Source organism: Caretta caretta, chromosome 4, assembly GCF_965140235.1.
Source record: "Caretta caretta isolate rCarCar2 chromosome 4, rCarCar1.hap1, whole genome shotgun sequence".
Lineage (NCBI taxonomy): Eukaryota > Metazoa > Chordata > Testudines > Cheloniidae > Caretta > Caretta caretta.
Genome location: NC_134209.1, coordinates 43,457,870 through 43,470,561, shown reverse-complemented (window position 1 = coordinate 43,470,561; position 12,692 = coordinate 43,457,870). Strand labels below are relative to the sequence as shown.

General features: G+C 47.0%; 1 protein-coding gene across 2 annotated transcripts in view; it reads right to left on the bottom strand.

Moving 5' to 3' along the window:
- The window catches only part of MCUB (mitochondrial calcium uniporter dominant negative subunit beta), a 70,370-nt gene extending 61,949 nt beyond the window's left edge, over positions 1-8,421 (bottom strand). The window contains exon 1 of one of the 2 annotated variants that reach the window (XM_048847608.2): positions 8,289-8,421. Coding sequence is in view for 1 of the 2 variants with exons in the window: in XM_075127573.1 (XP_074983674.1) it covers positions 5,859-5,957 (99 nt within the window). In the remaining variant the exon portion in view is untranslated. Of the gene's footprint in view, positions 1-5,858; positions 6,085-8,288 lie in introns of those variants that run through there. The other variant, XM_075127573.1, reaches the window with a different exon arrangement.
- Positions 8,422-12,692: the final 4,271 nt, after the last annotated feature.

Sequence of the window (12,692 nt, the reverse complement as noted above, 5' to 3'; positions counted from 1 at the left end):
CCTTTTTTTTTTTGGACGCAGAAGAAAGTAGATTTAAGGAAGAGATACTAAATATATGACTATAATTTTACCTTCTTTCAATGCAGTTTCCTAAATTATGATTATATATCCTCATGCATGCATACTTTATATCGGAACTAACTTTCTCAACTACTGAAAATTAAACCTGCATTTTTATCACCAGGCAATCTAGTTAGTAGTCAGTTTTCAAAAGGAATTTAACACTCTTTGCCTGATGCTTCTACCAACACTTCTACTTTAATCCTTATTTAAATAGAGGGGAACATTTTCAAGAGGTGCAAGTTACTAAACCAGTTCAACTGCATTCTCTAAAACCACATTTTTGGCGGTTTGGCAGTTATGACATAATAAAGTCAAAATAATCAAAGCATATTTTCAAAGAACAGCACAGGGCTTTTGCTGTACAACGCCCACTGAAGCATCTGGAGTCCTGTGGCTAAGATGCCACTCAGTTCAGAACCTACAGCCCAACAAAATACTACATGGCAGAACACAATTTCCCATTAAAAATGGAGACAAGGAACCTTACAAATATTCCAGATATAGCTTCCCTTTTAGTATGAAATTCACTCAATCACAGAGGAACCTGCAAGGATCTGCACCACTGCAGTCTTGCAGTAGGCACTGGGGAAGTAACTTCAGAAGTGCCTCTGAATAATATGCCATTGTAGGCAGAGCCACAGATATCAGAGTAAGGTGAAAACACTGGTGGGAAACACCTGCAAAAAGGGCACATGGAGGAACAGTCAGTATGAAGGAGCTGCAGTAAAGCCCCAAACTGAACAGGCAACAGATTATGCACCTGTGAATTCCATCACCCACCTCAGCTCAGCTAGAACTGGGCTCATTCTATCAGAGGCTTTGTGCAAGAGGGGTGAATTTAAATTCTTCTGAATATACAAGTCATGAAGAAAATTTGACCAGGCATGAAATTTTATTTCTATAAGAAAACACAGTAGCTGCACTTTTAAGAGTGTGTCTACACTACAGGCCCCACAGTGGCACAGCTGCAGCTATGCTACCGTTAAGTCCCTTAACATAGACACTTGCCATGTTAATGGAAGAGGTTTTTCCGTCGATGTGGGTTAACCACCTCCCCAAGGAATTGTAGCTAGGTTGATTGAAGAACTCTCCCATCAACCTAGGTGCATCTACACTGGGGATTAAGTGGGTTTAACTGGAATGCTCAAAGGTGTGAATTTTTCATACCTGTGAGTGACATAGCTAGATTGATCGAAATTTTAAGTGTAGACCAGCCTCAATAAAAACTAAGATCCCTCTGTTCTTCTAACAATGTTTCACTTCAGAACATTCCACTAAACAGCCTGCAGAAGTTAAATTAAATTAAAATTAAATTAAGACCATAACCCTGTAATCTGATTTGCATGAGCTAGCCTCTGCACTCCACAGAACACAAGTTAGACTGCAGAATAAGGGTTTAAATTAGGATCCAAGTTCTCCACATGTGTACAGCTTCCAGTGAATTTCAAAGGAAAGGCAGGCATGTGAGGGCAGAGTTTTATCCCAGGTTTGGGGTTATTTTTGGGTGGGGGAAGAGGAGGGTACAGGTTTCAGGGACTGAGGGAGGAAGAATGGGGGAAGGGAGCAACAACCATTAAATTATTTTTGTATATTTCTGTCATTTCTATACTTCTCTCCTCCAGTATTTCTAGAAGGAAGCAATACAAGTTGCAGTCAGGCCTTGTCTAGACTAGGATAAAAAGCTGTGTTGTTAGAACGTGTTACATGTAGGCAAGGTACACTGCCTTTAACATGTGCTAAGCTAATAGAATTTAAGCATAGCAAGCAGCCTAGTCTTTAGTATGTGTTGGAGTATACATTGCTTTGACAACATTAGACTTTCAAAACACAGACAAAGCAAGTTGTACTCTTAATATGTGTTAGCTAGTGAAGGTAAACCCTGGGAAGGAAAAGCTCCTTCCCAGGGTTTAACTCCACCAGCACACATTAGCAAATACACCTTCCTTCCGAGTGAAGACATGGCCAGAGACCATACTGTTTTCCTGTACCTCATGACAGAGTGTCATCCATTTTAGTCCCAGTTTAAAGCCAGTGTTCATTCTGTTCATTGCTTTCAACTGACTTTATGAACACTGCATCAGGAAAATTCAGTTAAGGGAAACTTTGCATATGTTAATTAAATAAACCAAACATAATTTTTACACTTCCTCTATGAATGTGTCTGTCATGTGTCCCAGACACACATTTTGTCCTTGAATAGGTTGAGAGTTGAGCGCCAACATTTTGCGAAGCTTCATCAGAGCAAACTTTTTAAAAGAAATTGATAGACTCTTTAATAGCCAAAATTTAAAAACATCCTGACAGTGGAACTTGTCAACTACATTTGTCTCTTTTCTTCCAGATTATTAGTACACAGTCACATAGTTACCTTGGGCTATGTTGTCTACAGAACTGTACCTTTCAACAGACCTTTCTTTTAAAAATAGCATTTTGACCCTTTTTGCACAGACAGTGGCTTGGGTTTTTAAAAGAGATTTCTTAAAGGGATACTAACTTAAAATACTGAGACAGAAGAGTGATTTTTTTAATTTTCTCATTTTACAGGTAACATTTAAGGTTAGTACAAATGAAAGTAATTAATAATTACAAGTTTCTAGCCTTCAGTTTGTTCACTTAGTGCATTTAACAGCACTTTGTGCACAGTCCATTTAATTGTTTCCCTGTTGAGACAGTCAGTTTCAACTTTTTTTTCTGTGGATTTTCCCACACATGACAAAGAAAAGCCATTTTAAAATACCAATTGAATGCACATAAATTGACAGGGGGACTCAGGAATAGGTGTGGTACCTAAAAACTATACTTTTTTGGGAGGGGATTTAATTGACTAATTTTTACAAGTTTAATGCCCTTTGAGAATAAAGCAATGGGGCACCACAGCCCTCAAAAGGGCAACCCAAATGGATTTCCCCAACAGCTTCAAGATTAGAAGAGAAAGAAAAGAGGGGACACCTAGAATGCTACTACCTTAGGGCAGGGAAATCAGGAGCAGAAGTCACATCATGTAATTGGACATGGCATTTCCTAGCTACTAGTTCACCTCAAATAGAAGAAAAATGAAATCCACAATACAGATACCTTCATATATCTGGAACCATCAATGGCCTTTAGTAAAAAGAAAAGGAGTACTTGTGGCACCTTAGAGACTAACCAATTTATTTGAGCATGAGCTTTTGTGAGCTACAGCTCACTTCATCAGATGCCTTTAGTGTTCATCGTAGGGTTCAAAGGCTCCCTTCTCTCTCACCCTTGTCTCCATTAAACTTCCTAATCTCAAAGCCTCATTCTACTACAGCCATCAGTTACCTGGTGAAGAGCTGAACTCCCTTCAAAGCCTGTCAGCAGCACTCGGACATCCATAACAGTCACCTGGGGCTGCGGGTGCTACCTTCGCAACTGTCCTCATCCAGAAAGCAGCATTCCTAAACCTGATCTCCCACACAGCAATGCTCCCATTACCGTTTATATTACAGTAGCTCCTAGATGCCCAAGTGAAGATAGAGGCATCACTGTGCTAGGTACTGTATAAACACGTAGCATGAGATGGCCCCTACCCCAAAGAACTACTGACAGCCTCAACAGGCAATGTAAACAGTAGTAGACAAAGAACACAAAAGCAAAACATAAGGTATATAACTAGCAAGCTGTATGCTTCTGTTTATTAGTTTCCCCAATACTATTCCCTATATATATACACACACACACACACACAGGTTCCCTTGCCTCATCACTGCTGACCCAAAAAGCCCTTCTTTCAACCTGCCCGTCACAGAGAAATAGCCTGCTTCCCAAGACAAAGTAAGCAGGGAGGGAATTCTGACATTCCAGATGCTGCAGTCAGATCCTCACAGCAGGACCCTTGCATCTATAAATAGGTCAGGCTGCAGCAATCAAACCTAGACTACCAGGTCACTCTTTGCTCAATCTTTTAGCAGTTCTCAGTCCACCTTTAAAACATGATTATATTTAAAAGCTCAAAACAATATTCCATCTGAACTGGTCCTAATCAAAATGAAACACTGCCAATGCACCCTTCCTAATTTGAGTATAGAAAATACAAAAGACAGTATCTGAGTTAAAGCTGCATTGTCAGCATGGCTAACTTGTATATTTTTTGTGTAAAAAAGGAAAAAAATCATTTTGAGAAATATTGAGAAATATCTTCAAGATTTTACAATATTATTAACACTCCCCTGCAGTGCTGAAAATTCAGAAACAACTGCACTATCTTAAAAAGAAAAGGAGTACTTGTGGCACCTTAGAGACTAACAAATTTATTTGAGCACAAGCTTTTGTGAGCTACAGCTCATTTCATCAGATGCATCAAATGAAATGAGCTGTAGCTCATGAAAGCTTATGCTCATATAAATTTGTTAGTCTCTAAGGTGCCACAAGTCCTCCTTTTCCTTTTGTGAATACAGACTAACACGGCTGCTACTCTGAAACCTGCACTATCTTAGTGTTTATGAGCCAGAAATTGGTAAGGATTATGAACAGAAACTGAACAAGGTGACTGTAATTTCCACAAATAGTGTAGTTTTATGGTCTACTCTGGCTTTAGGTTGAAACAGTAAACAAACGGGGAGAATTAAATATGATGGTAAAAAAACTTCAGTTTCAGTAATCTACTGGGTTTGTACTATTAATTACAGCAACAAAAAAAGCCTTAAGGCGAACCCTGCCAATATGCTTTTAAGAACCATGGTCAGGCCATTTTAACCTTAGACGTCTTGTCTTTTGCTGATTTATAAAACTCGTTTCAGAGTAACAGCCGTGTTAGTCTATGCTCAAATAAATGGGTTAGTCTCTAAGGTGCCACAAGTACTCCTTTTCTTTTATTTATAAAAATGGAATTATTTACAGGATTTCTTTTTTAAGTTCAGACTTTCCCCTTCTTCAGCATGCTCCTCACCACACCCCTCTCTCTCCAAGGATATTTATCAACAGACAAATAACACAGTTGTGCCAAATCAACTGTTATTCCTACAGATTGCACTGATGATTCATCATCAGCCTATCAGGGAGCAGGGCAACAACGCTGAAGGAAGTAGAAAAATTATAAAGACTGCGCTGACGGACGGCTTCCTGACGTGAGCTTTCACCAGACCGATGTTCTCCCTCTGGCAGGCTGGGCGCGCTATCCACTTCGCTTGAGCCTCTTACAAAAAGTTCCGCTCCAACGAAAAGCGGCGCGCTCCCAGCAAGGCAGACTTCCCCGTAGCAAAGCACGGAACGCTGCTGCCCAATGCCTTCGCCTCAGGGGCGCCTGAACCGCCACGAGCGCCGCCCCACGCCGGGTTCCTGTTCAAAGCAGGCGCTTGTAGCCTCTCTCCCGGGGACGGATTTGGCGGGGCGTGAGTTTCAATGAGTCCCTTACAACCTCGCTTGTTTCACTGTCCTCCCCTGCAGCTGGAGCCCCGCCAGCCCCGCACACAAACCGGAGCGGCCAGATCCGGGGCTGAACGCCCGCTCCCCAAGCCTGGCCCATCCTCCGGGGCTGCACCTCCAGCGGCTGGAGCGCGCGGTTCAGCCCCGGAGGAACTTTCCGCCGCCCCCTGTGCGCGGGGGCGGGGGTCCGCGCCGGGGGGTCGCAGACCTAGGACCCCCCCGCCCCGCACGCTCTGCTTCCCCAAGCTGCTGCTGCTCGCCGGGGACAACGGCGCCCGGCCCCGGCCCACGAGCGCGGCGCGGGGCACGAGCAGCCCCGGGAGCCCGGCGGCGGGCAGGGGAGGGGAGCGCGGCCCGAGCGCCGCAGTTGCCCCAGGCAAACTTTCCCCGCGCCGCCCGCCGCGCCTCACCTGGGGAGCCGGCAGGGAGCGGCCGCGTCTCGCGGCGGACAGGGGCTGCTGCCATCTCCCCCCGCCGCTCCGGAGCAGCTGCCCTGCCCGCGGCAGCATCCCGCTTCGCCCGCCGCCTGGGGCGCCCCTAGGGCAGGCTCATGAGGCGCGGCGGCTGCACCCGGCGGCGTCCCGCAGCCCGGCCCCGAGACTCGGCGGCTCCGCGGGCTCGTGCCGCTGAAGGGCCGGCGAGTTAAAGGCGAGGGCGCTGCCTCCGGATCCCAGGTTTTGGTTTGGCCGACAAAAAGCCAGTCCCCGGGCGGCCGCTGGTGGGGCCACGGAAGCGGCTGCGGGCGGCCCCCAGGCACCGAGCCGCGGGGCAAAACTCTCCCTCCGCACAGGCAGCCTAAAGGGGGCGCGGGTCTCGCAACACAATTTTTCGGTGGCCTCCGGGTGCGGCCACTAACTCTTGCTGGTGGCCGCACCGACCGTTTCCCCTAAAATACTTGATTGACTTTAGGAAAAGTAATTATAAAGGTACGTGTACACATCCAAATCCCGGTCGTTTATTATTGTAGGGCGTGGTGGTGGTGGTGATGGTTGGCAGAGTCAATAATAAAAATAATGCTGTGGAAAGCGATATTTGCATATTGGTTAATGTTTTGCAACAAGCCCCAGGGCAAATTAAGCCTTGGAGGGGGAATGAGCGAGGGCCAGGGGTGATGGGGGGCCGGATGCAGAGCCAGGGGAGGTAGCGGGGACCAGGAGCAATGAGGGTGGGTGATGAGTCCTGCGGCCCGAGCCAGGGTCGGCAGCTGTGTGGCTGGGGGTCAGGTTCTGTGGCCACAGCTTAGTGCCCAGGGTCAGCACTGGCTGGAGCCCAGGTTAGCACCCAAGGCTGGGGTTTGGGGGGCCAGCACCTGGGTCTAGCCCCTGGGTCCAGCAGCCAGGGCTGGAGGTTGGAGCCTGAAGCCCCGTGGGCCTGGCCAGAGCTGGGGGTCAGTACCTGAAACATCACAGCTGGAGCTGGGTGTTGGTGCCCTAAACCCCATGGCTGAAGCCCTGGTCTGCGCAGCCAGGCTCCCTGAGTCCTGCCACCTGAGCCCGCCACCCAACCACCCCAGGGTGGAAGCTTGAGCTCCATTGTGCCGCCGCCTATAGGTCAAGAACTCACCTTGCTCCTTCAGCACTGTGCCCCACCTGTCTCCAGAGGTGGTGCAGGGTGGCGCATCCCTGAGCAAGAGGAAGTGAGTGAGGGGGCCAATGCTTTCCCCCATCCCCAGTCACCACACAGGAGGTCTATGGCTGCACAAAAGGCCTCCTGGTGACTGCATTTGAGTAACGCTGAGAACTGGGGGAACAGGCTCCAGGAGCCCTTGGGGCAGAGGCTGCACAGACCACCTGCAGGGGCCAGCCCTGTCTCGCCCACACCCGACGCTCACAGGCCAGGGTCTGCACATTTCCCGTGCTCCTCATCGAGGCACAAGCTGTGCGTGCCTCAGGAGACCCCTCCCTGACTTTTGGAGCCCTTCGTCCCTCCCTGCTATTGTCACCCTGTGCAGTCCGCCTCGCTAGAGGGCAAAGAAGGGAAAGCGCTGGCAAGGAGGAGGGGCTGAATGGCATTGTTAGATTAATAGTACAGCAATTTCTGCTGGGAATTGTTTGAGGATCTAGTTTAGTGTAAGTGGGAGAATAGTCCTGCTATTGTGGGGAACTTTCCTGGCTTCTGCACTACCCCGGTGAAGTGGTCTAGCGAAAGGATCGGAGTCCTCGCTTCCACATCCTTTACCCAGTGGCCTCTCTGCCCTTGAGAACTCCCCTTCCACTCTCCTGTCTGGCAGAATCCTCGTAATCCCAACAAGGCTGGGCCCAGGATTCTCTGACCTTCTGATCATTACATACAATTTGAAGCAAATGCAAGTTCTTTAATCAACAATTAATTTTAAAAAGAATAAGGGAAAATGGGAAAGGTTAAAGGAAACACATCAACCCGTTCTGTGGCAGGGAACATCACAAACAGTGTCTCTGGAATGTCCGGGCAGTTCACAGTCTGTTCCTTGTAAGTCCCAGGCCACCTTCTCAGGCCCTGGCTGTGCTGCAGGGATGCTGCAGGTTGGACACTCGCTCTGGTGGTGGCCTCTCAGGCTCTAGGTGGCAAGGCCCTTCTTCCCAGCGTTGCCCCCGCCCTGTCAGGGTTACCAATCCCCCTCCAAGTCTGGCCTGCAGAGCCTCCTGGCTGAGGCATCTCCCTGTGCTGGGCCCACTGCCCAGAGTCCCCCCTCGCTCTACCCAGCTGCTCACAACACCTGGCTCCAGCTCCAGCTCCACTCTGCCTCAGCTCCAGCTCCCTGGGCTGCTTCTCTGGCCCCTCTGGCTCTGGTTGCTACAGCTCTGCTCCCAGGACAGGTCTGCTCTGCAGGCTGCTTCTGTGACTCTGCTCCCAGCACTGACCTGCTTCGTGGGCTGCTTTTCTGGCCCCTCTGGCTCTGGTTGCTGCAGCTCTCCTCCCAGGGCAAGTCTGCTCTCTCTGGGCTGTGCCTCTGGCTTTGGGGCTGCAGCTGTGCTCCCAGCACAGGGTCTGATCTCTCTGGGCTGCTTTTCTGGTCCCTCTGGATCTGGCACAGCTCTGCTCCCCAGCTCAGCTTGGGTCCCTGCTCTCTCCTTAGGTCCGCCCCACTCTGTCTGACCCAGGCAATTCCAGCCCACACGGAGGACAGGACCTCCCTGGCCTCCTGACTCCTTGATTAGTCTGCCCGCCCTGTCATTCAGGCTAACCTGGAACATTGGCCTCTCCCATTGTTCCTAGGGCCTGTCAGTCTCAGGGTCCTGATTCCCCATCGACCCTTCCCCCTTTTAGTACTGGGAGCTAGCAACTAAAACACCCCCACTGAATGTTAGTAAGGGGGCAACAGTCCCCTTACATTAGGAAAAGGTAGATGTACGTAAGGTGTGGGCTCCAGTTGGGTGGATCTGCCACAATACATTTTCAGTAAGTGAAGAGGTCACCAGAAAGGAAGAAGTGGCTCTTGAAAAGAGCAGCTATTCAGCTCCATCCAAACTAAAAATGAAAACAAGTCCTTATCACCCAGCCAAGTGTTTTCTTAGGGTGGATGCTCACCCGGAAGCACCTGTGTAGAAAAGCATCGCCACCTCATGTGGGGGCACCCCACCCCCTTCTTTTGCAGCTATTGACAGGATATTAAAATCAACAGTCCCCCAAATCTTTTAATCGGGCACTATGCCATGCCAGATTGGCACTGACTTGGCAACACAAAGATTCCATCCCAGAGATGGGAGCTGCTTTCTTTCTTTCCCACGCTTTCCCCGCTGTAGAATGTGATTATCATGCCCAGTAGTACAATTATGACCTAGGGAGTTCCTGACTGCCAACGGGCAGAGGGCACCCCACACCATACAGTCCCTCACATCAGGCCTGATGCACGCATTGCCCCAACACACTGTTGTCATAATCTGTATTTAAGAGCTAAAAGGTGTGATGTAAGGCAGTGCTACTCAAAGTGGTGGTCCGGAAGCCATCAGCTGCCAGTCTGCGTGCACATTGGGGAAAAAAATTGCTGGTCCCCCACATCAGATAGCTTGAGAAGCACTGACGTAAGGTATCATCTGCAAACTGGTAACATGCTGGTCATTAATATTGTGTGATATATATACAGGCAGTGTATAAAGAACTATAGATGTCTGCTGGAAATACATTCTTAAAAGGTGTTTTGCAAACAATGCATAATGCCAGCCAGTCCTAGACAAAGGAATGCTATTGTGCCTGGTTTCCTGTGTCTCCAATGTAAACTGAATTAGGTAATATCTCTGAGGACAACGAAAAGTACATCTACATGGAATGTAAACAAAGGCATCAAGATAAACAAGTGGGGTAGGAGGAAGAAAGACAACTTAACCATCACAAATGAGGATGGAGCCTGCACCCCCAGGAAGCCTTAGTGGCTCTTGAAACAGATACACTTTGGAAAATGTAAGGTGAAACAGAAAGCCATTTTGGCATCTATCACCTAGGGGACAAAGAGGGAGCAGAACCCTATGAGCTCATGCAGAGTGGATCATCTTCGCTTGAAAACAAAGAGTAGCTGGAACTGACTATAGGGGAGAAACCTCCTTAGATAAAGATAACTTGCCAAAGTTAAGTTTTAGGCATTAGCAAGCATGTTTTGTTTTGTTGTGTGTACTTGTAACCATATCTCTGTCTTCTATTTTTACTTGTCACTTAAATATCTGTGCTTTGTTAATAGACTTATTCTTATTTTATTACAAAACCTTCTCAAAGTTGTGTAATAAAATGAAGGGTGAAGTCCCCAGCTAAACTAACAGGCTGATGTGTGCTCTGTCTCTTTGGAGGCAGCAAACTGAATAACTGTGAGTATCCACGGAGAGGGACTGGACAGTGGAGGGCAGATGGTTTGGGGGAGACTCAGGACTGGAAGGGCTGTTGGTGTTACCCTGCAAGGAGCAGCCAGGCTGGTGGAAGACAGAATCAGGCCATTGTGCTGTGAGCATGCTGCTAGTGAGCTGAAGCTGCACAGTGCAGAAGCACCAAGGGTTACAGGGCAGGCTGTGACAGAACGCCTGTTGATCTGTGTGAGCCCCCAAAGTGTCACAATGGCATTTTAGAGGTAGGACACTACTCGACTGATTACGAACTGTTTCACTCACGCCTAAAACGGGCCTCTGCTTTGCTTACTGCTGTAATTTGATCCAAATAATCCTTGTGGCTAAAATTTGAAGAAGCAGCTTCAGTGTCAGAGGCCTAGATTTTCAAAAGCAATCCATTTTCACAATGGGCAAACAAAACTACCAGGGCTTGTCTGTACAGAGGGTTTAAACCAGTATGGACCCAACAGTGCTTCACGCTGTTATGTTGGCACCCCTGAATACCCAGAGGCTGCTTGTGCTGTATCTCAAAGTCAAGCAGATGATGTGGCAGCGGCAGCAGCGGGAACTTCAGCAATGGCAGAAGAAGCAGAATAATGATAATGAACACCTGCTGCTAGAGGAGCTGTTCCTGGACCGACTTCACCATTCAGTGTCATTTCTGGTCTCGGGAAACCAGCATTTTCTAAAGGATTGCTCTAAAGAACTGGTTAATGAAGCTGTTCACAGGCCACATGGACAGATAGCCTCAAGAGTTGCAGAATGAGGGGGAGTTGGGGGTGGGGGGAGAGAGGTTTGCATCCAGCAGTTTGAAAGAACAGTAGAATGTTTTCGGAATAGGTTGTAACCTGCAAGAAAAATAACAGGCCTAAGACTATAGCTGCATGTTGTATTTTGCACAATATTTGTGAAAGGAAGGAAGAAAGCCATGGTGAAAATCTTGGCCAATTTCTGTTGTTGAGAGGCACCAGTAAAGTAGGTTTATCTTTGGCAGACAGCACTGTTTGCAACTGGCACAAAGTGTGTTTGATAACACCAAGTCACCCTTCTGCTGCTGCTTCTTTTTTTTCCCCCCCCTTTCTGTCCTTTAGGGGCAAACAGTTCAAGAGCTACATCTAACTTTGTATTATTTCTCATGGCAAGTCCTGAGGTTCTTAACCATTTGTCTCAACAAGGACAAGAACAACTTCTATAAAATAGGCCTTTAGTACTTTGTTTAGCTAGGATAGTTACCAACACCAGGAAAACACTCATGTTGGAACATTTTCTCCCTGCAAAGGTATACTCAAAGGCATTAGGGTGTCACTGTAGACAGCTCAAGGAGGACCCCTACTAGATATCCAGCTGTGGTCAACAAAAGCAAAGAAGATATTCAAATGGTAGAAAGCATAAGGAATAGGATAGCAAATAATCCAGAGTTAATGTCTTTTAGAAATCAGTGGTGTGGCCTCATCTGAAATTCCACGTGCAATACTGGTCACCCCATCTGAAAAAGGACATTGCAGAACTAGAAGAGGCCCAGAGAAGGGTGATGAAAATGATCAAATGTATTGAAAAACACGTATGAAGAGAAACTAAAAAATGTGGATCATCATCTTAGAAAGGAGATGAAAAGGGGGGACATGATAAAAGTATATAAAATAAGGAATAGTCTAGAGATAGTAGATTGGGAACTCCTGTTCTTCCTGTCTCATACAAAAGAAGAAGGGGGCATTTAATGAAACTGAAAACCAACAAAACCAAATGCTTTTGCACACAGCATGCAATTATACTGTGGAACTCACTGCCACAGGAAATCATTAAAATCAAGAATTTAGCAAGGTTCAATAAGGGATTGGACATTAATTTGGATAACAAGAATATCCAGAGTCATTAACAAAAATTGTGGAAGAGCTATGAAAGTTCATGCTTCAGAGTTTAAGACTCTCTGACTATTAGAAACAGGATGAGACCTAATATAGGGCAGATTATCCCACATCTGCTTACAGCTGCATTCTTATACCTTTCTCTGAAATATCTGGTACAGGCCACTGTCAGAGACAGGTCACTGAACTAGATGGACCTAGAGCTTAAATCCAGAATGGCAATTCATATGGTCCTACAATACTGTTTGATGATCTGGGTGTGGTCTGAGAATGGAACCTGAGGAATCCACTTCCAGAGCTGTTTTTTTTCTCAGTACCTCACACAATCATAGGTGTTCCTCACCCAGAACCAATCTATCACCACAGTGTGTTGGAGATGCTCCAGTTATGACAGTTCAGACTTTCATTCTGAATCTCTATTTAAGAGCACTTAAACTTTCCAAAAAATTACCTTTATGAACATGCTTAACTTTATGCATTGAAAATAGGCCTATTGAAGTCATATGGCAAATGTACTAGTGGATACGGTGCTTACTTTTGTGAAGTCAGTAGTAACCCCTACACTTGATAGTGATGGTAGGATCAGGCC